This window comes from Solea solea, chromosome 11, assembly GCF_958295425.1.
Source record: "Solea solea chromosome 11, fSolSol10.1, whole genome shotgun sequence".
Classification (NCBI taxonomy): domain Eukaryota; kingdom Metazoa; phylum Chordata; class Actinopteri; order Pleuronectiformes; family Soleidae; genus Solea; species Solea solea.
In genome coordinates, this window is record NC_081144.1 from 19,898,854 (window position 1) to 19,926,218 (window position 27,365).

The following is a 27,365-nucleotide window of genomic DNA, read 5'->3' on the forward strand; positions in this document are numbered from 1 at the left end:
TTGCAGTATGTTTAGCCATTTTCTTTTCTCTCTTCATCTGTTAAATATGTGACAGTTTTAAGAGGAAATTATATACAACTTACTATAAATATTTATTGAACACTTAAGGTCCGTCTTTGTCATATAGACTTAAAGCATGCGTAATGGTTAATGACCTTCTTCTGGGTTTAATCATCATTACTTCTCCCTCTCTTTCAGTGTTTGTTGGGGTTTCTGTTTTTTACAGCCACAGACCTGCTGCTTACAGTATCCAATTAACATTCTTTGTATTTTTAACACATACCACTGATTACTGGCATTAACACTGGTTAATCTAATTGTACAGCAGGTGCAATCTGTTTTAGGGATTGTGGTGGGTTGGAGGCTCCAGCCTTGTTTGAACCAGCCAGGGGTGCTGCAGGATTTGTTCCAGAGTGGCGCGCTCCTCAGGCTCTACAGCCAAACAAACTGTGAAGAAATCCTGGCAGTCTGGTATAAGAGAGAAGATCGAGGACAGAGACAATGAGGCTGGAATCTGCATTATCTATTGTCACAATAACTGCACTCTATTAATAACAAAATCTCAGGTATGGTATAGTGACACCAGCATCTTACCATGAGACAGGTCACTCCTAATATGTTTTTGTTTCTCCATGAACTTCAAAGTGTCAAAGGTAAAGACTCCATGCAGCATGTCATAAAGCAGTCCACCGAGCTGCCAGACTGTGGTGGGGCCAGCCTGGTATGTCCCATGCGTGTAAAGCTCTGGTGGGATATATGCAGGGGTTCCTGGAATATGCATGACAGAAGGAGACCGAGAGAAACAAAGGATAAGAGCAGGACCAAGATTTGAAGAAAGACAACACTCCAGAGACGAACGCGTGCATAAACAGCAAGCGCAGAAGCCCAATCTCATACCATAGTAGTTGTGATAACTGTACTTTTTCCTCCATAAAATTAGGCTAACTCCAAAGTCGACGATTCGCACACGGGGGTCACCAGAGATGTCTTGAAGAAGGATGTTGGGAGTTTTGAAGTCACGGTGGAAGACTTTTGCATGGTCCATCTCGATGGCTGCCTCCACCACCTGTTTCATGATGTTCTGAAACACAGACACACAAGAGTTAACTCTGAGCTAGTTGGAGCTATTGACCAAACTCCAGTTATCTTGTTTTCTAATTTAAAATTCAGAGCACAAAGTCAATTTAGTGGCATTCCTGGAGCTTTTGTTTGTACCGCATTCACTCCAGAGCAGATACTAAAAGAAATGTGGGTTGATGCTATTTTCTCAGGCTTTTAACAAATACATGGAAAATGTTTCTTGGATGTAAAACAAGTAAATTTAAAGTTTTAGCTTTGGTTGGAACCAGTTTAGAAGTTGTTGTAAAACTCTCCACTGAAACGAATACAATTTTAAAGGTCCATCACGCAAGACTTGGTGACATCTACTGGTGAGACTGTAGACTGTATCATACCAGAAAGGATGTCACTCTTCTTCTTGGCAAAGCAAGGCTCTTGCCTAAAGTCTGTTAAAAAGCTTATTTTAAGGCTACAAAAACTAGTATTATTATTATTAGGATTATTTTAACACAATTATTCACATACTTGGAGGTAGTATCTCGTATTTAATAGTAGTAATAATTGTAGTATTTCAATTTTGTCAATAAACTGTCCTAAATGTTACACCTTAGAAAGTAGTCAGGATCACACAGAAAAACATGTTGCACCACCTTCAGTACCTTTGCAAAGTCCTCTTCCACTTTACCACAGTTCCTCAAGAAGTGTGACAGATCCAGCGAGGGGTTTGGTCTCTCCATCACCAGAATAATCATCGTGCCCAGATCATACCAGTCTAACAATGACACGACTGCAGATCTACCCACAAACTCTGGTTCACCTGCTGCTTTGTGCATGGCGATCACCTCAATGGGGATCATGCATTTTGTCCCAATTACATCCTAAAGTATGAAAAAATACATGCTTTTTAATCAGCATCAGTAAAGTAACAAGAAAAGAGTTCGACAATGATTTCAACCGCTGGTGCTGAAACATCTGGCCCCTCACCACTGAACGCCTCCTCACATCACATTCATTGATGTATTTGATCGCCACCTACAGGACCAATCACACTTTAGTACAGGGCATGGTGACTGTGTGGTAAGTGTGTTGTGAGAATATATAAACTACACTTACAGGGAAATCATCCGATCTTCTTGTGCCAGCGTAAACTGAGCCATAGCCTCCTTGTCCAATCTGGTTCAGCTGACTGTATTTGTTCAGATAGTCACCTACTCAGACAAACAGATATAATGCTATAATGAGACACAGTGGTGAAAACCCCCTGGAGGTTTTCCAAACTGGACTAATGGTATGTTGCAAACCAGCAAGGAGAAGTCAGGTCGTCATGAGCCGTTTCAGCCTTTTCATCACAAAACCCAAAGCCAAGGCAGGCTCACGACAGATGTGTCTGTTCATAACTGTTTGGCCTCTGAAAAAAATCGACTCAGGGTACACGTTGTTTTCAACAATCAGGAGTCTGCTCAGATGTGATGGAAATAACTTAGATGATACAACCATCAATTATCTCCATGCCAACAAATCATTATCTATCCGTTGCTTTGTTACTCCCCATAAAGACACAATGTTGTACTGTTGTACATTTAAGCTTTAGTTTTGAGTCAATATTTTCATCAAATTCTCAGGGAGAGGCCATATATTCCAGAATTTGACAAAATGTTGGAATGGGTTTGTAACAGCAACATCACATCCAGAGAAAGTTAGTGAGTGCTGATTTAATTTCAAAGCGCGTAATACAGTAATTTCAAGTTGGGAGGTGTGGTTCTTTAACTCTTATCAGCTTACCCAATTTGGTATGGCCTCTGAGGGAGGTGCTCTTGTTGTCCTGTGTGACAGCTGAGTGGGCACTGGAGCTCTGTTGTTTGCTGGGTGCCCCTCTTTCAGAGGAGGAGGCCTTCAACACTTGTTTCCTTTTGCTTTCAACCCTCTGCCTTTTTCTGGGTGCCTCTCTTTGAGTGGGGGCCTTCCTCTTAGTGGCCTTCACCACTGGCACCGCAGCGGGTTTGATGTCACCCAACCCATCTGCTATTCCAGGAGACTCCAGGTTTCTGCTCTCCTCTTCTGTGGGTGTCACCCTCGCACATCCATCCCCAGAGTTGTTGGCATTGCTGGAACTGCCATTCCTCTCTACAAAACACAAACTCAGTGAACATCACCTTGACTGAATGCAATGACTCTTCAATCTAATCAGAAGATAGGAAGTCCATATTGGGTTTTTATCAAACATGAAGTCACTTCTGTTTTTTTGCTTTTTTACTTTTTTACAGATCAAAGGCAGCAGACACTGCTGCCAGAATCAGAACCAATAAATTTAAAAATTCTGCTGAACTGAGGTCTTTTGAAAATCTTGGGAGTCACTCTTGAAAACGTGCTCCTATTGTGGCGGGTTTGCTTCGGTAACATCAAGTCCAGACAAGGTAATTTAGTGCTGATTCAGTCCATGTTTTAATGCCCAACCATACAATAACTTCTCTTATTGTTTCCATTCAATCAAAAACATAAACATTACCACCTTACCTGATCTGGTATGGCTCTGCTGTTTGCTGGGTGCTCCTCTATCAGTGGAGGTGGCCTTCAACACTTGTTTTCTTTTGCTTTCAACCCTCTGCCTTTTTCTGGGTGCTGCTCTTTCAGTGGAGGCCTTCTTCTTTGAGGCCTTCACCACTGGCACCTCGGAGGATTTGACATCACCCGACTCAGCTATTATTCCAGGAGACTCCAGGTCTGGGCTCTCCTTTTCTGTGGGTGCCACTCTTTCATATTCCTCCCCCAAGCTGTTGGCATTGGTGGTGCTGCCACTGCTCTCTACAAAAGACAAACTCAGTGAACATCATCTTGACTGAAAGACTTGAATCCAATTGGCAGATAGGAAGTAAATATTGGATTGTGTAAAAATATGAAGTCATCTAAAGAAGGTGACTTTAATTTTGTTTAAATTAGGGAACATTTATCGTACAGAAACTCACAAGTTGACAAACTCTTCCATGGATTTCAATCATTTGGTTTCTCAAAGATATCTATGCTCATGAACAACTTTTTTGAATTATTGCATTTTTTTTATATATTCAACCTACTCTGCCATTTCCCCCCCTAAATTTTAAATTAATGGAGAAACCGTCTCCACTCGCCTTTGACTTAACGTAAGTTACCATGGGAATCGCTCAGGGGATCACTTGAAGTTCAAAAGCAGCAGTGTGAATACTACAGATCAAAGGCTACTTTTTCTGCCCACTGGAAATGCACATTTTCTTATTTGAAAGTATTAGTTTTATCTTAATAAAGCATAAAGTTATAATGCTGGTATTTTGACACAAGATGGTCAGGTTGAACTAAAATAAACTTATTTAAATTTAAATGTAAATGTATAAAACAATGACAAGGATAATGTGCTGGCTAATAATGGAAATATTCAATACTCTAAGTTCCCTCTTTGAAGGAAAAAAAAACACTGAATCCCAGTGAAATGATTTTTACATGAAGCCTTTTGCAGTGCATGAAATTTAGCTGATGTTCAGTATAGGACTTCCCTCTCACCTGGATCATTCTCAGAGTCCAGATTACTCATGTTTTAAGTGGTGCTCTGTATATCTGGGCAATGTGTGAGTTTGAGTGATATTCTGCTGTCGCCGTTGCACTTGGTATTTTACGGTAGTTGCCATCTGTAATGTTAGATTGCTGCCTTTTTCATCATCTGTCCTTTGATTTCCAAGAAAACAACATACAAGAGAATGTCCTTCTAAAGTTATGACACCACATGACAATATGACACATGACAAATACAGCCTGGAATTCACTTTAGCTTTAGTTTGTGCGGAAGTGATTACTCTCAATGTATTCAGAGTTTTTACTTATAAGCATCCTTTTATGTTGTGTACTATTAGCATTACTGCAGGAGACCAACGTTTTGCTTAATACACAGAACAATACACAGCAATAAACAATACACACAGCTATATGCTTATGTAGTACAGAGCTTACATAAAATAACCACTGACGTGATCAATTAAAAAAATTAAATTAAGTGTTCATATATGTTTGATTTAATGAGATGATGTTAAGACTACATCAAATGTGTAAAAGTGTAGAAGGTGTAGATATTTCTTTTTTTCTGAAAATGTTATTTACAGTAACATGCATGCAATATAGTTGTTACTGATATAACCTGGTATGGAGCAAAACTCAGTAATTTCACCTGTGTAAGTACCACGAGAATGACTACAAAGAAAAAAATGAGTGCAGAGTCACTCACAAACAGTAACAAATGAAACATTTATTACCAAATAATATACATTTATGAGACACTGAGGCCTGTTTTATACACTTTAGCACACAGTTGTTCTTCTAATTGAATGTGCACAGATGAACTATCAGTGAGACAAATTAGTAATCAGGCTGCTAACTGCAGTCAAGCACTCCTTTCTCCTATCTGACGCTGATTTTTAACGCATTCCTTACAAAGGCTGATTTTGATCATGTTTTAGAGACATACTGTATAAAGAGAATTTTCTAAAGTTTCTGAATAAGAATGAAAAGGTTGTGTTCACATTGATATCTACTAGTGTTCTGGAAAGCAGTTATTTTAAGTACAGTTTTAGAGAAATTTCAAATTAAAAGTCCCATATTTGCACTTTTTAATTCAGTCAACTTTGAGATGTAACAAAAATGTCCATAGGTTCTGACCAGGACTGACTAGGTTGTGTTCAGGACATCTATGACTACTACCATACTGTAAATCAGACATTTTTACTGTACAGTTTTAGAGACATTTTGTGGCACACAACTAAAGTCACAAGACAAACAATAAAGTGCCCTCTAGAGTGATAAACACACGAGGAAGTGCCCTACTGTCTGCCATTCATATACACAGGTGTTTGAAAATGTGGGAAATTATACTAGTGGCACCTGCCCCGCTGGTATGCAATAGGTAAATTTTTGCCCCTGCCCTTCCAAATGTCTGTGCACACTACTGGTGTTCAGAGATTTGCAAAACTATGATTTAGATGTTATTTGAGTTCAGACCAATATCATTGTGCTTAGAGTTTATCAGTTTGTAGTCATGTCACATGCTGTTATCATAAATCTGTTAGGCAGTGTAAACAATTGTTTGAAAGGGCAGTAGCAGTGGGAACAATGGAAACGAAAACATATTAATCAAAGTATTTTGGATAGATTCCCAACAACAACAACAACATAAAAACACGACAGACACCAATACATAATTTGTGATAACCATGTTATTTTCTTTGCGTTCACCAGGAGCACCTGAAGGCACCACCATTGCAATTGCTGTGCCAAACAGTAGGGGGCGTTAATCTACGGAGCTTGTTTCCCGTTAGCTCGTCAGGCTGCAATATCCAATCCTTGACATTGCGAAGATGGAGGCTATTATAGTCTAGACCAGGATACACAGAAGAAAGCGCCAACTGCGAGTTTCAGAGGCTTGTTATGACAAGATTTCCAGTTGGTGCAGGTAAATGGAAACCCCGCTGGCTACTTGTCTTTCGAGCAAACGGAAGCGGCTTTCCGAAGTTATGCAGCTAGCAAAAATGACAGCTAATGTCAACGAACGGGCTAGCGCAGCAAACATTAGCTAAGCTAACGAGCAGCGTCGGATCAACTACAACGTAGGCTATGGATATCTGATAAGTTAGCGCGCAGAACCGCTGGTTTTTCTGGACGACAGCTCTTTGTCGTTAACAGAGAGACGGTTTTGTAACACACACATTAGACAGTAGCCAACTTCAGCCAATATCATATGCTATATGAGCAGGGTGTTTTGATGTCAATGCTATCTCACATTAGCAAGCTAATCATTTTCAGAACCGTTTCCTGGTTGACTCCTCTGCTTGTTGCTGACCAGATGTTTCGGATATAAATGGTGGAATGCTGCATTCCCTTGTCCATTTTGTGACACAAATGTCCACTTATGTTTAAAAAAGACAATACGATGCTGTTTCCCCTGATACTTTTTGTCATCTCTTGAAGTAAAGGACGTCATTAACACAAACAACCAGGACTGTGCTGTTTACTGTCAAACTATGTATCCAGACTATTTTTACAGGGTTTATTTATTATATGTTGCATGTGTGTTTCGTTTTCCTTTGCTTGTGGTGCACCAAGTTACAACTCATTTAATGTACATTGTAGTTTCTCCCATTTTTATACACTGAAAAAAGGAGGTGTTCTAAACACTTGTATGTATCAACATGACTCCAAACTGCTAAACTTTAAGCACAATTCCGTTGGTCTCATTGAGATATCTTTCTAAACCAGCCAGTTCCAAGAAATACACAGTATGTATGATTCATGAACCCAAAAATCCATTATATGCATGTTCTTTTATACACACTCATACAAATCTTTAAAATGTATCAATCGTAAGGACACAACTTTGAGAAAGTTATCCTCACAATAGGACAAAACCACTACAGCTATAATTTAGGATATTTAGCAATAAGTCCATACATAGTTTTTTCTCAACTTGCCACATTAATTTGACTGGATTTGTGTGCCGGCAGGTGGAGGCAGGAGGTGTGAGTAAAGCGCAGTAGTCATCGGCAGCATGTACTCCGAGTGGCGCTCACTGCAGCTGGTGGTGCAGAGTGACCAGGGCCACCTCAGTGTCCTGCACACCTATCCCACCAGTGTGGGCACAGAGGTAGCAAATGCAGTGGTCAAGCCTCTTGGTACTGCTGTGAGCCCTGTTGCCACAGAGAATATCCTCAAGACAGACAAGGAGGTGAGAAGGAGAAGGTTTTTTTTTTTTTGGATGGATTGGATGAAAAAGCTAGATCAGCATCTGATCCTTTTGTTTGTATGTTCTGTGTACCTTAGCTGTCAAAAGCTCTCTTCTGCTCTGATAAAATACTGGACTCTTTGTGAGCAAGAGAACCACCAAGCTCACAGCAAGCCTTGAATTTCATTTAATGGTGTGACAGCATGTTTGTGTTGAGTTCAACATATTCCAGCAATATTTCTCAGGTGCATCTAAAATACTGCAGTTTTCAGTCTTGCTGAGGATAAAGCTCAGATAAACTGTCCAGCCACAAGTGATCCCAGGGCTGAAGTTTCTCCATTGCTTTAATGGATTTCTGTCAATTACATTCCAGAGAAGCCTTGCATGAAATCAGTACAGATGAAAATATGATTTGAGCTTCTTCCTTCTTTATGTCATATTTCATAGAAATACCATTCCAGTGTGTGAAAAACATTACCAAACAATCCCTGTGATCACCACTTTCATCCCTTCTATTCATAAGAATTACAATAAAAAATTGATCCTAAAAGGCTTTCAATATAGAGTTACTTAAAGCTTAAACAAAGATCTGGACAATAGATATCCTGTTTTTTCTCCTCTGAATCATTAATTTTTTAAATGTGACATTTACTTTTGAATATCTGGTCCAGAAATATGTGGCTGAAAGAAGTGGTGTTGTTATGACCATCATCTTCTTACACCAGTCCTTGGCCATGCTTAATGGCGCACTAGTTAGGTATAATGAACTCCCTTGACACAGAGCAGACTGGCGTTATGTCAACAGAATGACTGATAATGCAGGATATGTCCCTGTTGAGAATACTTTGCTTAGAGATGACATTCTTCCGGGTGGAGGATTCCACTGAAGTATTCTACATAGTGCCACATAAATAATTATTACCACAGAAATTGTATCATTAAATAAAATAAATGACACTATTTTGGTTCATAGGTGAAGTGGACCATGGAAGTGCTGTGTTATGGCCTCACTCTCCCCCTAGAGGGGGACACTGTCAAGCTGTGTGTAGATGTGTATACAGACTGGATGATGGCTCTGGTGTCACCCAGAGACTCCATGCCGCAACCTGTGGTTAAGGAGCCCAATATGTACATTCAAACCATACTCAAACATCTTTACAACGTGTTTGTACCAAGGTACGTAAGAAATGTTCACAGTTGAACTCTCATTAACTGCAATTTTAAAATTTAAATGTACATTTTTTTTCCTTCTCTGATTTCTTCTTATTTCCACACTTATTCGCAGACCTGAGCAGCATAGTCCAAACCATATCAGACTTTGCCAGCAGGTTCTAACTGCAGTCCAGAAACTGGCTCGAGAGTCTATTTCCATGGACCGGGAAACCTGGGAGGTGCTGCTTCTCTTCCTGCTTCGTATTAATGACACGTTGCTTGCCCCACCCACAGTTGGAGGTAAAACCCTCTGTCTACTGCTTAATCTGCTCGCTATGTATTTACTTAGCTATTATTGATAATTACGAACAATTATCCCTTGTCATTTTCCCTTACTTCAGTCGGGGTGGCAGAAAAACTGGCAGAAAAATTGATGGCAGTACTGTTTGAAGTGTGGCTGCTGGCATGTGCTCGCTGTTTTCCCACACCACCTTATTGGAAGACAGCAAGAGAGATGCTGGCCAACTGGAGACACCACCCACCTGTTGTAGAGCAGTGGAGCAGAGTGGCCTGTGCCCTGACCTCCAGGTGAGAAAGCCATCAACTTCATGTGCTTTTGGACTTGGTACTGAAAAAGGTTTAATACAGTTTGTTTCTGAGAATTTAGTGTTCACGGTTGCACTATTCAAACGTTTCTGGTTAAGCCATGTGGCTTGTCATCAATGAGGAGAGAAAGAAACCTCATTTTGAACTCACGAGAAGCATCCAAAGGCTCTGTTGTTAAAATGACAATAGGAAAAACTAAAACAAAATGTCCCCCTTTTTTGTTCAGTCTCACAGGTTTTGTGTTTTCTACTTAGTGAGACAATCTGTTTTGGTCTGTTTTCTCAAATGTAGGCTTCTGCGCTTCACCCATGGACCATCTTTCCCACCCTTTAAAGTTCCTGATGAGGATGCCACCCTGATTCCTTTGGAGATGGACAGTGATTGTGTGGCACAGACCTGGTATCGCTTTCTCCACATGCTTAGGTGGATACATATTTAGTATTTCATTATCTGCTGTCAAACCTTTTAAAAGATATGTTTCTTCCTCATCACACTAACTGGTACATATGGTTTCATTGTTCATAATGTAACCAAGAGAGCGCATAGTGGAACTAAAGCATCGCATGACACGTGACATGACAATGTGTCCTTTCTCTATGTATCTTACTTCCTGTTTATCAAAACATAAAATATTCACCCTCACCATTCAGCTTTCTACCTATTTATTGATGTTATTCTGCTCCACGTCATGTTAGTATCATGGGAGCACTGTTGGCAAAGACCAAACTAATTTCTATTTATAGACCATTTCACTTTTTCAAAAAGTCAAAATCATCACAATATAATCCCAGTGACAGATGTAGACATAGAGCTGGTTATATACAAGCCATGACATTATCAGTTGTAAATATATCAAAAAAAACCTTTTGTAGTCTCTTTGTAACTTGTCTGTTTAATGCATGAGTTTGGTGGGTTTTTTTTTTTCAGTAACCCAGTGGACCTGAGCAACCCTGCAATAGTGAGCACCACTCCAAAGTTTCAGGAACAGTTTCTTAACTCCAGTGGTATCCCTCATGAAGTGGTACTGCATCCATGTTTGAAACAACTACCACAGATCTTCTTCAGGGCAATGAGGGGTGTTAGCTGCCTCGTAGATGCCTTCTTGGGTAAGAGGGACGTGAATTAAATACCATGATTTGTTTTTTTAACTTTAACACTATTCTTGTTGACTGCTGATGTTCATACATGTCAGAAGAAATTATTGTTCTGTGGGATATTGATAATTAGTGGCACAGCTTGTCCTCCATTACATGTTCTTTGAAAAATAATGAAATCAGGATGTATTAACATGCTTTAAGTTCATTTTAGATTTGAGTCGATTAAAGGATACCAATAGCTGCTGGAAATAATAGAAACAAAACACACTTTTGCATCAAAGTAATTTGAAGAATGGTGGTAGAAATCTAAACTGTTCTAAAATTTGTAATGAGAGCAAGGTTATGGTCTTCTTTAGGGATGTCCCAGTCCCGGGTTCAAGTATTGGATCAGAGCCAGTCTCACCATTTAAAAAAAAAACAAGCAAAATAAAACTGTGATTATGCACCTCTGTTAGCTTAGCAAATACTACATCAGATCAGGACTGTTTTCCACATAATCAAGGGTCTGTCTCCTTTCATGCCAGCATTTCTTCTGAGATTAAGCAAAATGGAGGATGTCAGTCACCGATAACTGTTTTAAACATTTAACTAGATATGTATCAGTGTGTATTTTTCTCTTTACACTGTAGGTGTCTCTATTGCAAAGAGAGATGTACGGGAGAGGGTGTTCTCTTTTTGCCCTGTGCTGCTCTCTCATGGTACAAACATCAGCTGACACGTCATTTAATGAGATGGGCATATAATGGTCAATTTATTGGTGGTGATGATATTAACTGGGTTTAGTTTTGCTGTAGCAAAAATGCCATCCCAAACATTCTGACTAAACTTCAAGATCAACAGTGTCTCTCACAGGCATGAAAGTCAATCAGGTCAGATCCATTGCTGCTGATTTCTTTTTAATGCATGACTATGAATGAATATTGTCAGTGGTCATCTCACAAACTCTGAGGTCACTTAATTTTCTTGCTATCATAACATAAGAAATTGAAAAATGATCACATTTACTCAAAGCGGAGTCTGGCCAATGGGAAATTTAATGAAACTAATCAGAAATCCCCACCTTAATAAACTCTCCTCCCCCCCTCTGAGGGGAAATCACAAACTTGAGTCCACAGCTCATTTTATACATTTGTCAACAGGTATATCGCGTCCCAGAGCTGACAGTGCCCCGCCCACTCCAGTCAACAGAATGAGCATGTCTCCGCCCCCCTCCATCACCAACACCACGCCTCCTCACAGCCGCAAGCAGCGACACACAGTGGTCACTAAAACCACAAGCAAGAGTTCAACTGTAAGTCAATCAAACCATAGCCAATAGTTATTTATTTAAATTGTTTATTATTTGCTCTTGAAGATTTTTTTTTAACTCACCTTTTGTGTGTGATTAGTTGGGCTACATCCATGCTACTTTTTCATTTAAAACGTCATTTTCAGGTAAAAAAAAAAAAACAAAATAGATTTTCTCCTTGGTAGTTGTTTGCTTAGTTTTAGAAAGCACTACTACAATAATGTTGAGAAATAAGAATGTGTAAAGGTGACGAGAAGTAAGAAACAGCTTTTTGTTTACAGCTGATAGTCAAGTCACAACTGAAATAGGGTAACTGCGCCATCGTTTCAAAAGGTCATTTTTGCCCCTCTATATTAAAAGGGAGCCCTGGAGTTTTCAAATGAAAACATAGCCAGCAGCATTTTTAACTTCTATGTTTTTTGTTTTTTTATATACAAGAATAGTATAGTATGGATATAACCTTGGTTTTACTGCTCCTGTTGTTGATACTCCAGTCTCTTCTTCCCATTCTCAGGGCAGTGGTAGTCAACCAACCAAAGCATCCCAGCAGCAACAGCAGCAGCAGCAAACTTCTTCCTCCCCAACGCTGCTTTCCAGCCCCAATCAGAGCAGCTGGGAGTCTCGGCCTCTGCCAGCCCCGGCACGGCCGAAAGTCAACAGCATCCTCAATCTGTTCGGCCAGTGGCTTTTCGATGCTGCTCTGGTGCACTGTAAGCTCCACAGTGGCCTCAGCCGAGACCCTAGCATGACTGGTAAGAAGTAATACAATGGCTGTAGCGTTTCCATTAATGCATGGTCAGGTGGGTGTTTCGTTGCTGTTCATATCTATATGTGTTTTTGTGGAGTGATGTGTGTTTTTGCTGTTTGTGTTGTTTTTTTATTGTACGTCATTGGGATATACTTTCGTTTTTTCACCATTTCCTCTGAAACCTCTTTGTGCTTTTCTGTGTGTGGAGGGCTTGGTTAGAAGTGGCCTGGTATGAAATTTCCATCATCTAATTCATTTACATCTACCAACTATTTGAACATGGCTTAAATTGCATATGTAACTATTAATTGAAGACTTCTAGATGATTTAATATTAGCACATGAACTCCTTAGTATTTGAGAAAATTGGCATACCATTGGCTCTCCCATGTATTTTTCACTTTTTGGTGTAGTGTCCTGCACGTGTCTACCATGTCTGATTAATGTTACAGAGTTGTAATTTGTCAAAGGTCATGTATTGAGGAGAATAAACGTAATTCATGCCTGATATGAATCGATCCTACACTATTGGATCTGCTTTGATTTTGTGTCTCTCCACTATTTCTGTTATCTTGCAGCCTCTTTTATCCAAATTCTCCTTTCTTATAAATCTTGTAAGTAGGAATGGCAGCTTTCTTTCCTCCCTTGATTTGCGTTTTCTTGACAAATTGTCCTGCTTTTTTACTTAAGTTCCTCATGGTCATCGCCATTGTCACCATTGTTTTCTGTCCCCACTCGTTGTCATATAAACAAGTTTACCAGCGTTCTCTCAGTGTTTCTCCAGAGGTGATGGAATGGGCTTCACCAGCTGACCACATGTCTCAATCATACCGTTGCCAGTTTGTGATGCCACCCCTTTTTAAATTCTCATTTTCTTTTCTTTGGATCACACTAATCCTAATTGTTGAGTTTCAGTCCCCCCCCTTCAGTTCAGTGTCAAATTTTTGTTTGTTGTCATTTCCTTTTGTATTGACAGTTCACTTAAGTTTTAAATTTCAATGGTTTTGTGCCTCAATGCATGAAGTGAATGTGTCATATAATTGCAGGGAGCTGACACAGGGATTTTGCTTTGTGGTCTTGCAGCAGTGAATGACTGACACCTTTTTTTTTTTACAAAGGCACTACAATTGACCATGCTTTGTGCTAGTAACAGGTAGAACTTATAGCAAAGTCTTTGTGTCAGAATGCATTTAAATGTGTGTGTTTGCAGTCAATGAGGTCATAGTTTTTTCATTTTGTGATAAAATGTCTGCTTTGTGGTGCCTTTGTATTTTTGTTAGTTTTTTTTTTTTTTACTTTTGGTTGTATATATATGTATATAGCTGACACATCTGTGTTTGCCTGTCTCTCATACTTGCATGAACACTAATGACAACATGACAGTTTAGTGTCCTTTCATTCTCTGTCTCTTCCCACTCTCTACAGCGATAGCCACTCAAGTAAATCTGGAGCTGAGACGGAAAGGTTCTCAAATGTCCAATGATTCCATGGTGTCTAATCCCATGTTTGACACCAATGAGTTCCCAGAGAGCTACGAGGCAGGACGTGCCGAGGCCTGTGGGACACTCTGCCGCATCTTCTGTAGCAAGAAAACTGGCGAAGAGATTCTACCTGTTTACCTGTCCAGGTAACATAGTAACCATTTAAACATCCTGTCATCCATTCATTCATTTGTTTACTGCTTTATCCTCCACAATCCCAGCTGACATAGGGTGAAAGGCAGTGTACACCCCGGACAGATTGCCAGTCCATCGCAGGGCCAACACATAGAGACAAACAACCATTCAACATTCTGTCTGTTATGCCAAATTTTAATTTCACACTGCATGTACACTAGTGGAGACAGGGATCCAACACCAAACTTCTGGTTGGAATATGACCCGCTTTACCACTGACCCACGGTTGCCCTACCATTTCAAAAATTGACATGGAAGTTATCACTTTAATTTAGATTTTGTGTCATCGCCACCATTTTATTTAAGGGGCACCCTTTACTCAAGTTTTTATGTCTAAGTAATATAAATATGCTGAGGAGATAAAAAATGATTCTTGATGATTTTATGATGCAAATAAATGTGCTTGGTTCTCAATAGTAATGTTGGCTGTGTGGACACAACCTGTGATTTAAACTCTAAGGTAGAATGTATTATAAGTTTGATGCCTAATATATTGCTACTCTTCTTGTCTTTCTCGGAAGGTTCTACATGGTGTTGATTCAGGGTCTCCAGATCTCAGATTTCATCTGTAGACCAGTTCTGGCTTCTATCATTCTCAACTCTTCCTCTCTCTTCTGTACTGACCTGAAGGGCATCAATGTGGTTGTGCCCTATTTCATAGCTGCCTTGGAGACCATTGTACCAGACAGGTTAGAGGAATCATGTCTTAGACAATTTTTGTATCAGTCAAATACAATTTTTTTTTTATCAGATATTATTTTGCCAGAGACTAGGAATACAAAAGGTGGCTATTTTTTAGTTCGTCTTAACATTTGTTTTACATTTTAGGGAGTTATCTAAATTCAAGATATATGTAAATCCTACTGACCTGAGGAGAGCCTCCATCAACATCCTACTTGCCATGTTGCCATTACCACATCACTTTGGCAACATCAAATCAGAGGTAACATTTTATTAATCTGTCTTCTATTAGTGGTAATATAGTATCTTTATCATTTCATTTATTTCCTGTCTACTGTGTATTGTAGGATTTAGCTGATTTTGAATCATGAGGATTCAGAGCATTCTTAAATATTTAACAAAAATGCTTTTTAGATGTTCACTTCACAGTACAGAAAGCCCCAGAAGAATTTGTCAAGCGTTGAGCTAAACTAGGTCGTTGACTCCAATGGCTTTATGTGCTTTAGGTTCTGTTGGAGGGAAAGTTCAATGAGGAGGATGGATGGCCTCATGACCAGCCTGTGTCTTTCCTGTCCCTACGGCTACGTCTTGTCAATGTCCTAATAGGAGCACTGCAGACTGAGACTGACCCCACTAACACACAGCTCATCCTGGGTATCTAATTTCTGCTTTATATCCACATAGTTTATGTATTTTCTGCCTCTTCGTAATACCAAAGTCTATATATTGTTTTTTTGTCAAGTTAATCTTTTCTCCTTCCCAGGTGCAATGCTCAATATTGTTCAAGACTCAGCACTGTTGGAGTCCATTGGTGCACAGACTGAAACAGTAAGGCTGAGATCACTGCCGTTTCCTCCTGCTAAATAATTAACTGCATGGCCGAGCAGACTTCAAGACTGCTGTGTTTTTCTGTTGTCACAGGGAAGTATAGACGGAAGCCACATCACATTGAGGAGTCAGAGTCACAGTCGCACCAATAGTGGCATTAGTTTTACCAGTGGAGGCAGCACTGAGGCGACAAGCCCAGACTCTGAGCGCCCTGCCCAGGCCCTGCTACGAGACTACGGTAAGACACAGTCACTATTATACACAAATATTCTTGTGCTTGGTGAATTTGCTTGCTGGTCAGTGTAAAACATAACAAAACTGATCTGTTCTTTATAGCTAACAAGGTTAAAGTGATATGCAGGGTTACAAAGCGTTGGGCAAAATGTATTTGTAAGTGACATGGACTTATTTGTTGCTGTGATGCTGTGCTGTTAAACAACACTCTTGCATTGAGACATACTGTTTGCAGTGCCATAACTTTTCCTCTAATCAATTTGTGGTGATAATGTTGCTGAATCAGAAATATTTACAAGTTTGGAACTTTCTGTTGAGGGCTGAGCATCAGTACATATTAGTATATTTATTTTTGAATTAATTTCAATGTTGTCTCCAGTAAGCATTGTGCTGCTCATGGGTGGCTTTCTGCAGGGCTCTGCTGGGTTAGGTATCTTTATCCAAGGGATTTGGTATCAGTATTATACCAGTGTTAAAGTGCACCTGCATCAGTCAATGCAAAATCCAATACCATGTATTTGAAGTATATTAGTTTTAACAAGAAAAAAAATGCATATCAATAATTAGTTGCGCTGTAATGCTAGCTGTTACAGTTTCTTTTTTAAATGCACTGGTATCAAATCAATACTCCGAATCAGGCAATACACAAAGTTCAGCTGTTGAAAAGGAAATAGAAATAATCTTAGAACATCTGTACAGTAAATAGTTACAGTACATTGTGATATGTGGCTAAAATCCGATTGTACTTTGGCCAGGAGACAGAAGACTATTTCTGTTAAGTACCCAATTCAAATTAACCAGAATAATTTTGCTATATTTAATTGGTTAGTGTTGAGTCATTTTCTCAAACACATAAAATGTTCTTTCAAAGTCAAATTCTTGAATTTAAATGTTTACATTGTTCAGCCCTGCTCCTCAACAGTTAATGATTTATATACTTAATGTATTTTCACCTAGTTCCCAACTTTTGCTCATCTTGGGGTGCTGTTTTGAATTCCAACTCATTACTAATGCATGTTTCGGAAATTAAGTACCAAATGTTCTCTACTAATTGGGAACCTAGTACTTTTTTTTCCCTGTTGTGTCATCTACTTAAGCATTGTTGCCTGAATTCTGCTTTGCTCTATTCTTTGCGGTGTTTGGTATTTCGGGGTGTTATATGGTCTAGCTCTTCCAGATACGGCGGCAGGCCTGTTGGTGCGCAGCATCCACCTGGTCACTCAGAGGCTCAACTCTCAGTGGAAGCAAGACATGAGCATTTCACTGGCTGCTCTGGAGCTGCTGGCTGGCCTAGCGAAGGTAAAGTTAGCACCACAGAGACTCACTTTAACAATCTGCACTTTTGCTACTGGATCAGGCCACTGTGAGGATATTTAATGTACAGTATATCTTACAGTTGACCCATATTATCCATGTCAAGCCTCAAATCTCACCCAACTACACCGCTTGTATTGCCACTGTGAATTTCTGGCCACATTGAGACCATGTGACATGAATATCATTTAGATATGAATGTGAACCATCAAATCTGATCTGTAATTAATCAGATTTTAATATGATTTGAACAGTGAGGCTGGTAACCTTAACATAGCCTGTTTTGCTAAAACCACAAAAGCCTCACAGAAAATTATGACCTGAAATAAACCACATGGAGGGTTAAAGGGAAACTTGATCTTGGCTAGTTGATGTAAACTTCTTCATCAATATTTTTCAAAACTCATCACCAGGGAGTTGCCTTAGGTGTGTCCTTCACAGAGAGATAAATAATCCAGTAGTGGTTGAATGAACTATAGAGTGTGGGTGTTGGAGAGATCAAAGCATTGAATATATGAACCCACACCTCCTTACAACCCTGTGGGAAGACGCTCCTGCATTCATGATTTTGCATGAACGCAGGTGAAGCACAACCTTAGTCCTCCCTACTCCCCTATGGCCACTCTGTGTTTTGTGAGATTGTGTGGCTCTTTGTACATCAGTCAGTATGTTTACATGACATTGGTAAAAACCAAATTATCATGTTCCATCTAAAATGGGACTTTTAATATACATGTGAACATGTTAGTCTGACTGATATTGTACTTAATCCAATTTCACAAAGTCAGACTAAAACCCAGATAATGCGATATGAAGTCAAACTACTAATGCATGTATATCTTCAGTGGGACTAGAGTTGGTGTCAAGTTGGCCTGGGGGATCAGAGCATGATCCACAGTCCTCGATAAATAAAATAATAAAAGAAGCCGGTACACAGATAAATAGGTGACAAAGAAAGAAATACAGGCTGGTACATTTTTTGGGTTGATGAGTTTATGTTTTATCAGCTTATAGAATTTGATATTTGTAGGTTTGTGGTTGGAAGAGAGACGAAAAGTTTTATGTGACTCTTTTTTTTTTTTTAGCAACATACTGTCCAGTATACATTTAAATTTTCATAATCACTCACTCCAACAAGGCCATACATTATAAATGCACTTTTTTAATTTTGTTGTTGACTTCCACAACAGCAAATCAAATGTATCATAACCTGTTGATCTATTGCAACAAATCTGACTAAAATGTTTCCCAGTGGCATTTAATGATGAATCTTAATTGCTCATTTTTATTTTTATGTCCAAACCAGGTAAAGGTGGGAGTAGACTCAGCAGACCGTAAACGTGCCGTCAGCTCTATATGTAGGTACATTGTGTACCAGTGTAGCCGGCCTGCTCCTCTTCAATCCCGAGACCTCCACTCTATGATAGTAGCTGCCTTCCAATTCCTGTGTGTGTGGCTCACAGAACACCCTGACATGCTGGATGAGAAGGTAAGACACTAGAGCACTGAGAATTATGGTGCTTTGTGAGTGTTCTGTTAAACTAAACCGTTGTCTTTTTTATCAGGACTGTCTGGTAGAGGTGTTAGAAATTGTAGAGCTGGGAATCTCTGGTAGCAAGTCCCGACAGGAGCAGGAAATTCGACATAAAGGAGAAAAGGAGCACAATCCAGCTTCAATGAGAGTGAAGGACGCTGCTGAGGCCACTCTGTCCTGGTGAGAGTCGAATTTTATTCAAAGTGCATCAGGGTTGTAGTTAGTTGATATAGTTACTTGATGTTTGTTTTTAAAGCTTAAATTAAAAGAACGGTAAACAAAAAAGTAGGACTTAACTGTGACATTCCACCTCTTATGTATGGTGATCTATTGACATCAAGACTGCAGTGACACTGGCTTCTGTTCAAAACTGGCATTCATGCATCTTGAGTAATCTGATCACAAGTAGACAACTTCATGTGCATCAGGTCAGATCTGGTATTAAGGCACATCTCCAAATACTTAACCCTAACCATGTGGTTGGATTTCACTTCTTCTCTCTATTTATACATTACAAATTAACACAAACATCAGTGGTTCGCAAAGACAAAATGCAGTATTGTTTTTAACCGTTGAGTTGCTTTCAGTTGCTTTCAGTTGCTTTCAGTTTTCCTCAACAATATAATCTTATTAAGAATAAAATTGTTTGTTTTAAGATAGTGTACGCAATGTGTTATTCTTTCACTAGTAACATAGTTTCCCCTCTTTTTCTGCAAAGCCTCAATGCTAGTGGATATTATAAAGTGAAACATGCATCCATTGACCCAGTTTCATTATATTTATGTCTCTGCCTTCCCGTGGTGTTCCCCAGTATCATGCAGGTGTTGGGGGCCTTCCCTTCTCCCAGTGGACCCGCCTCCACCTGCAGCCTACTGAATGAAGACACCCTTATTCGCTATGCTAGACTGAGCGCTACAGGAGCCAGCAACTTCCGCTACTTTGTGCTAGACAACTCTGTAATCCTCGCCATGCTGGAGCAACCACTTGGCAATGAACAGAGTGAGTATCTTATCATCCTTCCTTTAATGTAATACTGATTTATTGCAATATCAAGGGGAAAAAAAAGTGTAATAAAGGTGTTACTTGGTTCCGTATCACTGGCAAATTCAAATAAATAACCAGTAGAACCCTGTCCTTGCAGACCCCTGTCCATCAGTGACAGTTTTAATCAGAGGCACTGCAGGCAGACATGCCTGGACCATGCAGCTTTTCCACCAACCCAGAGGAGCTCGAGCCAATCAGAGGGTGAGATCACACTGTCCAAAACGGGATAATCAAAAGAAACAATGCTAAACCATTATCGCCCTAAAAATATTTTTCATGTGAGATGCTGCGAGTTGTGGCATTGTAACACTTGCAAATTCACATCCGTATCACTGAGGACACTTCATATGTGCATACTTCTCTCTTCCCACAGCAGGTGTTTGTTCCTGAGAGCCGTCCAATGCCTAACAATGATGTGGGGATAAAATACAACGTCAAGCAGAGGCCTTTCCCGGAAGAGGTGGATAAGATTCCTCTTGTCAAAGCTGATGTCAGTATTCCTGACCTGGATGATATTGTCAGTAAAGAGGTAAGAGAAAAGCTTGAATCCTATTCTTGATTTTGTTTATTATATTATATTTGTCTAATAATACATACCAACTAAACAAAATTGTCTGTTGTTTTCAGCAAAAATAGAGCCTTGAAGTTTATTCATGAATCATTTGTTATTGTACACACGTAGGTGTGTTTTTTGGGCTGGCAGGATGATTCAAGAGCTACAAATACACTGATGAGTAATTTCCCACACGTGAGTTGTTGCAGAGATAAATATTCCACTTTGGTGTCTCTTGTAGAAAAGGGTCAAATAATCTGGTTTGGTCACAAATTTGGGATGATTGGTGCGTGTGTGTGTTTTTTTTGTTTTTTTTTGTTTCGTGGAGTATCGTGCAATCCAGACCAACCACTACTAAACACAGTGGGAAAAGTTATTTTTGGCACAAATTAATGGTCAATTACAATGTAAACAATAAAAGACTCTAAAATGACTGTTGTATTGGATTGGATTAGATAAATAAATAAAAATGGTTGGTCATAACACAAGCACAGATGCACAGCAGTGACTCTCTACATCGGCTTTGGGACTTGATTCCTCTGTATTTGGACTGTGGGTCTTGATCTGAGTAGGTTGTAACTGAATTGATCCAAACAGCTGACAGTTATCAGTGGCTTCAGCCCTCTTCAGTACTTTAACACTATGTCTTATCATCTTCATTTTGTTCAGTTGGAAATTCAGCACGACCGGCTTCGGATTCTAATGACCAAGCAGATAGAGTATGAGACTTCGTTGGAGCGGCAAAGTGAGGAGATCTGGAAGTCCAAGTCTTTCCCTGACCCACAGACAGACTGCAAACCCCCGCCACCATCGCAGGAGTTCCAGACAGCACGACTTTTCCTCTCCCACTTTGGCTTTCTGTCTCTGGAGGCACTCAAGGTCAACATAAATTGTCTGATATTTCTTTCTGTAAAAATGTTTTTTGACTGAACTGAAAACATCAAATATCACATGATCTCCATTAAATGTGTTGTTTTGTATTGTGATTCAATAGTGGGGAATCGAGTGGTAGTCACTTTTACATAAAATGCTTTCAATTTGTGGAATGTGTTAAATGTTATTCTTTTATACATGTGTATTATTTTCATTGTTGGTACAGTTTATATGGAATGTCTTTATATATATATTAATGTAATATTAATAGGAGCCCAACAACAGTCGTCTACCTCCGCATCTGATTGGCCTAGAGTCATCCTTGCCAGGGTTTTTTGATGACATCAGCTACCTGGACCTGCTTCCCTGTAGACCGTTTGACACCGTCTTTATTTTCTATGTGAGAGCTGGACAGAAAAACAGCCATGAGGTGAGGGCTGACGCACATAGATTTTCTACCAAGTAATAGAGCTTATCATTTGACAAATTTGGCTTTTTATTTAATTGAAACTAGAATAAAAATGGATGAAATAAAAGTTCATACTGGACAATATTTGTATAACATGTAAGAGAGAAAGGTAATTCATTCATTCCTGTTCTTTGTGATCAGATCCTGAGAAATGTGGAGTCGTCGACCAGCGTCCAGCCTCACTTTTTGGAGTTCCTGCTGTCCTTGGGCTGGCCTGTGGACGTGGGACGTCACCCAGGGTGGACGGGACACCTAGATACCAGCTGGTCCCTCAACTCTTGCTCGGACAGCAGTGACATACAACAGACAGGTGAACTGCTGAGCTGGTCTCCTGCATTAAATCTGAAGACAAATACTCATCATGGCAGTTTTAATCTATGCTATATGTTGGATGTTTGCTGTAAGTAAATCAGTGATCTATTTTTTTTACTGCAGAGGAAGCAGCCACTCCTGAAGACACAGGAGGTTCAGTGTTCAATGGGGAGAAGAAAGTTCTATATTACGCTGACGCTCTAACAGAGATTGCCTTCGTTGTTCCGTCTTTGACAGAAAACTCTGGTCAGTGTGTTTGCTACTTGAGCAATAACTTGTTAGATATTGCATTTGACGAAAAAGACCAATGGGGGGATAAGAAATGACAGTTGCCGTCTGCTGTTTGTCATTACACAGAGGAGTCGTCGGTACACAGTGACTCCACAGTGGAGGCAGATACCAACACAGATATCATGCCTGCTTTACTCAAACAACCCAACCTCACACTGGAGCTGTTCCCTAACCATTCAGAAAACCTGGAGTCTGCTAAGAAGGTAAAGTGTGGTTTGTGTGAGTGTGTCCGACCTGTATGCTGACTGTGTTGTTTATTATTTAAATTTTTAAATATAATGCTATGTCAAATGCACCATGTGTTGTGGTTTTTCTTTTAGCTGAGTCCTTTGGTGAAAACAAAGAGGTCATCAACTGGAAAGTCTTTCCCAGCACTGGGTCCTGAGACAAAAGTGTTTGTGGTCTGGGTGGAGCGCTTTGATGATATTGGTAGGAGAATATATTCTTCATGCTACTTCCATGCACTGTGTTTTTGGACTAGTAGTGTAGAGTAAAATAATACTGTCTGCCTCTATACATAATAGACATTTCTCCTCCAGTCAGTTGCTCTATACGGAATTGTAATGAATTGTAATTTCTTAACTATATGAACAATGGGTTGAAGTGCATGTTTGTGCATTGTTTCTGTTTTTAGAGAACTTCCCGTTGTCTGATCTCTTGGCGGAAACCAGCACAGGCTTGGAGGCTAGCATGAGCAACAGCACTTCCTGCAGGTATGGAGAAGTTCACACTTTGCAGCTGGTATGAGTAAAGCAACTGCTAAGCAAACCAGTAAATGCTGTGATGTGTCATTAAAGTAGCATAGAAAAACACTTTGGGTGTAAAACAGGAAGTACAATTTGCGGTGCAGTGTGCAACAGCAAGCAGAGAAAAGAACTACTTATGTGTTACTTATTTGTATTTAGCACAAGTGGTTTTTGCTTTGTTGTTGCGTTTTGTTTATTAAGGGAATTGTTTTCAATTTATCTTAGCATTGGGCTACAATATAACAAACAATAAAAAATTAAGGGGAATGTAACGCATTCTATGTATCCTCACAGTAAATAAATGACACTTACTTTCTTTATAATTCAACAAATCAACGGTTTTGCTGCAGGTCAGGGTTACTAGAGAAGGATGTTCCTCTGATCTTCATCCATCCTCTGAAGACGGGACTCTTCAGGATCCGGCTGCATGGAGCCGTGGGCAAATTTGGCATGGTGATTCCCCTGGTGGACGGCATGGTGGTCAGCCGCAGAGCTCTTGGTAAGACATCTCCTGGGTTGTTCTGAGTTTAGCTCCCTTGTCTTTGTTGTCAGGAAGAACAGTCATCAAATCTTAGTGCTTTGCAGAGAAAGCTATATATTAGCACCATTGAATAAATTGCTTGTGTGATAATGTGTTCATTTTATGTGTTGACTTGTATGGGAAATATACTCCATTCATTAACTTGATTTTTTTTCGATTTGTACATTATGGTTTGTAATACAAAGAAGGCATGAGTGTCCTTTACTATGACCCATTAAAGTGAGAGAGAAAGCCAGTGGTATAGCAGGTCCATTAAATAAACCATTTGAAGCATTAGTGTTTGGTAGGTATGTCTTTTGTGCTGATACATACAGTAAATCAAACCTCACTCAGCTTTTTAGTAACAACAAGGCGCCATAGAACAGGACTCTAGATTTAATTTGTTTAAATCTAAACAAGTTTGTTATTGTTTTTGCTGGTGCTCTCTCTTGAAAATGTTAGGATCATCACTGAATCCACATGTAACACATGTAACCCTAACCCTCAGACATAAAACAGACATAAAGACATAAAACAATACTTTTACAAATGTGAATGAGCATAAGTCAGTACATTACTGTCATTACAGTGCTTTCTCTTGAATAGGAGAGCTCAAGAGCTATTTATGCTTCATGCTTTTTAGGTCCAGTGACTTAAATGGAAATGATGATGAAAGATGCTACCAAAATTGTGTGGGGTTTTATTTTTCCCCAAACCATGAGCTCACGTTTGCATCCTTCTCCCAGGTTTTCTCGTGCGTCAAACAGTTATCAACGTGTGCCGACGGAAGCGTCTGGAAAGTGACTTGTACAACCCGCCTCACGTGAGGCGGAAGCAGAAAATCACTGAGATCGTCCAGCGTTACCGCAACAAGCAGCTGGAGCCGGAGTTTTACACCTCGCTCTTCCATGAGGTGGGGGAGGGAAAGCCTCACCTCTAATAACCCTGACCTGTCCTAACACTGGCACACACGCGCAAATAGAGACACACACGCCCAAATACAGACATACACACACACACACACACACACACACACACACACACACACACACACACTCACACTCGTCTCTCTCACAGAATCTTTATATTTATACTGTACTATTTTGTTATTTATATGAATACATATATCTACACTGTCTGCCTTTGACTCTGAGAGCAAAGTGTCAAAAACCATGCCAAGGTGGGAAGGCTACATTTCTGTGTCGCAGCCACTTGCGGAACATTTGAATGGCTGAAGTTCAACAGTGACTGTCTCTGCTCATTTAGGTTCATGTTTTGTGGCTAAAAAAGGTTCTGCTCATCTTTAACTGCAATACAGTAGTTACAGTGTTGGCCTTTCTGAACATGTAAAAGTTCCTTTAGTCCCTGTCACACAAGTGAATTGGTTTGGTATAATACAAAGTTGTGTCCAAAACAGCAGATCTGTTTTTGTTTTGATCGAACAGATTCATGGTTGGATCTTTTGCCAAGGAGATCAACATGCAAGTGTCACAAAAACAACAGATTGCTGCTGCTTCAAGGCAAGTTGCTAGATAGAACAAAGAAATGGCAGACAGCATTCAAACATCATGTTATTTTACAACAGTTACCTACACCCAAATGTCTGCTAAAGTCTTCCTAATGCAAACACATCCGGCCACTGAGGTTTCTTTTTTCTTGGTAATTTATAGGACTCCTGTGTTCTATTACTGTATGTGGATGCCATTTTGGTACCTGCACTGTCTCTGTGTCAGTCTAAAAGTCATCTCATCTCACAACAGCCTCTGCACTGTGTGCTTGTGTTCATGTGTATTCAACCAGTTAAATCATTGACACTACAAGGAGTCACGGTATAGATTGTTATTTTAAATCCACTACTCTCGTTTTCATAATTCTGGGAAATTAAAATGTCTCTTTTTTTTCTCTGTCCGGATAAAACCCTGACTGGTAAACTCTTAATGCTTAGTAATAGTATAGTTGTCTTGTAAGGAGAGCAGTCACAGAGCTCCTGGAGTTTGCACTTAATAACCGCATGGCCAACACAAAATGAAAACAAAGAGGTTTTAGTTTTAAAGTCTCAAAAATGTAGTCGATGGTCACATTCCATCAAAGTGCAGACGGGTCATTTTCAGTGGACTGTCTTTCCCTCTCAATGTAATTTTAATGACACTTCCACTACCACAATGGGTACATGTCTCATTAAAATTGCATTGAAGGGAGTGAGTGTTTCGACCTCCAGTTCTGAAGGCATAACAAAGCAAAACTGTGACACAGGAAGTGTTTCTTGCTCATCCCAACAAAATCTGCCATGATGGATGTAGAGGCCAAAATAATCACTACAGCTAACAGCGATGTGGCCATAGCTATATTCTTTCCATTCAAAATGGAATGGAATATTTGATTTATATTAATTTTGGATTACAGAGACGAGCATGTTTGCCATAACAAATGTTTTAATTTCACTATTTCACTCACTGTACTTTTTGTTCAAGCCCTCTCACTGTCTGCCTGTAACAATGTGAATTTATTTATCACAAAGATTGAACAGGGCAAACACCTCTAGTTTGTTTGTTATATTAGAAAGTCTTAATGCACTGAGCACATAATGTTTATTTTCTATTCCCTGTGGCTACCTTAGCATGTCTTTTTGTACTTTTCAGCATTTTGAGAGGAAAAAAACCCTGCTGAAGGAAGAGTTTTATCTTGTGAAATATGAATGAAGAAGGTGACGTTGGCGAGTTTTTAATCTAACATGTCTAAATGTGTGACTCACTTTTTATGACCGTGCTTTATGCACATGCCTTTTTTTGGAAGGACAAAGTACATTAAATATGCTTCAAAGAAACTACATACAATCAGTCATACATTGTATCCTAATGTTACTCCTCTGGTGTTTGATCATATTTAAAGGATTTGCCTTGTACAGAAGCAGAGGATAATATGTAAATATATGATAGTGTCAGGCATTTACAAGTTGTTGCATTCATCTGAAATGGTGAGAGAAGTTTTGTATGTATGCAATTATGTGTGGGAGGATCACAGTGGGTATTGAATGTAACATGCATCAATTAAAACTATTATTGACCTTTTAATTTCTCCCATTCCTAATATCTTTTAAAACGTTTTGTTCACAGGGTTTCTGTGAGAAATAAAAGGAATTTACATTTTTCATTTTTAACATCTTACTTTTTCTTTGCCAATGATTTAGATCCCAGTAGGGCTGGGTATTGATTAAAAACCTTCAATGCTGTATTGATAATGATGTCTGGACTTCAGTACTGATTCTTGAATGACGTTTTATTTCTTTTAACAAAACAAAATGACACATTCTGGCTGATAAGATTAACACCTTGGGTACCAAACTTTGATAACGCATGACAACTCGTTTTAGAGAGATGAAGTAAGATACTCGATATTAGTCGATGCCACAAAAATATTGAAGTTTGATCCCAAGCCCTGGATCTCAGCTACTGTAACTGCACACAGTTGTTCTGATGTGAATATTGGCACCACTAACTTGCAGAAAGTAGCCTGTGGCGTTAATTGTGGTCTGCAGAGGAAAAGTAAACAAAGTCAGTCAAAAGCTTGGTGACTGGGTGAGCCAACCAGTCCCTTAATCCTTATTTAAT

At 39.5% G+C, this 27,365-nt stretch overlaps 2 protein-coding genes across 16 annotated transcripts; one reads left to right on the forward strand and one right to left on the reverse strand.

The window, feature by feature from the left end:
• Positions 1-62: 62 nt before the first annotated feature.
• On the reverse strand, positions 63-4,727 carry LOC131469082 (serine/threonine-protein kinase pim-2-like). Its single transcript, XM_058643931.1, has 9 exons — positions 4,591-4,727; positions 3,574-3,861; positions 2,842-3,183; positions 2,173-2,267; positions 2,044-2,091; positions 1,719-1,937; positions 898-1,081; positions 595-768; positions 63-468 (listed from the first exon to the last, which is right to left on the reverse strand). Exons 1-9 carry the CDS (start codon positions 4,619-4,621, stop codon positions 341-343), a joined length of 1,509 nt encoding a protein of 502 aa, XP_058499914.1. The 5' UTR covers positions 4,622-4,727; the 3' UTR covers positions 63-340.
• Positions 4,728-6,367: 1,640 nt separating this feature from the next.
• ralgapb (Ral GTPase activating protein non-catalytic subunit beta) lies at positions 6,368-26,914 on the forward strand. Of its 15 annotated transcripts, none has more exons than XM_058642662.1 (33): positions 6,368-6,526; positions 7,575-7,795; positions 8,766-8,968; positions 9,078-9,244; positions 9,346-9,532; positions 9,842-9,973; positions 10,478-10,656; positions 11,277-11,345; positions 11,787-11,938; positions 12,450-12,687; positions 13,261-13,296; positions 14,108-14,309; positions 14,880-15,047; positions 15,187-15,301; positions 15,546-15,693; positions 15,803-15,867; positions 15,961-16,105; positions 17,270-17,400; positions 18,722-18,904; positions 18,981-19,129; positions 19,761-19,948; positions 20,091-20,194; positions 20,367-20,522; positions 20,676-20,741; positions 21,216-21,425; positions 21,691-21,849; positions 22,030-22,198; positions 22,324-22,446; positions 22,558-22,694; positions 22,812-22,920; positions 23,126-23,204; positions 23,588-23,736; positions 24,504-26,914. In XM_058642662.1, exons 2-33 carry the CDS (start codon positions 7,619-7,621, stop codon positions 24,695-24,697), a joined length of 4,689 nt encoding a protein of 1,562 aa, XP_058498645.1. In that variant the 5' UTR covers positions 6,368-6,526; positions 7,575-7,618; the 3' UTR covers positions 24,698-26,914. The 15 variants fall into 15 exon arrangements, with proteins under 15 accessions (XP_058498645.1, XP_058498646.1, XP_058498647.1 ...); XM_058642663.1 differs by having other exon boundaries at positions 20,370-20,522; XM_058642664.1 differs by having other exon boundaries at positions 17,279-17,400.
• The last annotated feature ends 451 nt before the right edge of the window (positions 26,915-27,365 follow it).

Excerpts from the sequence above, each read along its gene's own strand:
- ralgapb (XM_058642662.1), top strand. The coding sequence starts at position 7,619 with ATGTACTCCGAGTGGCGCTCACTGCAGCTGGTGGTGCAGAGTGACCAG. Across the intron at positions 12,688-13,260 it reads CCGAGACCCTAGCATGACTG|CCTCTTTTATCCAAATTCTC; the intron begins GTAAGAAGTAAT and ends GTTATCTTGCAG. Across the intron at positions 15,302-15,545 it reads TTGGCAACATCAAATCAGAG|GTTCTGTTGGAGGGAAAGTT; the intron begins GTAACATTTTAT and ends TATGTGCTTTAG.
- LOC131469082 (XM_058643931.1), bottom strand. The coding sequence starts at position 4,621 with ATGAGTAATCTGGACTCTGAGAATGATCCAG. Across the intron at positions 3,184-3,573 it reads GCAGAGCCATACCAGATCAG|AGAGGAATGGCAGTTCCAGC; the intron begins GTAAGGTGGTAA and ends TGTGTTTTGTAG. Across the intron at positions 2,268-2,841 it reads CAGAGGCCATACCAAATTGG|GTGACTATCTGAACAAATAC; the intron begins GTAAGCTGATAA and ends TTGTCTGAGTAG.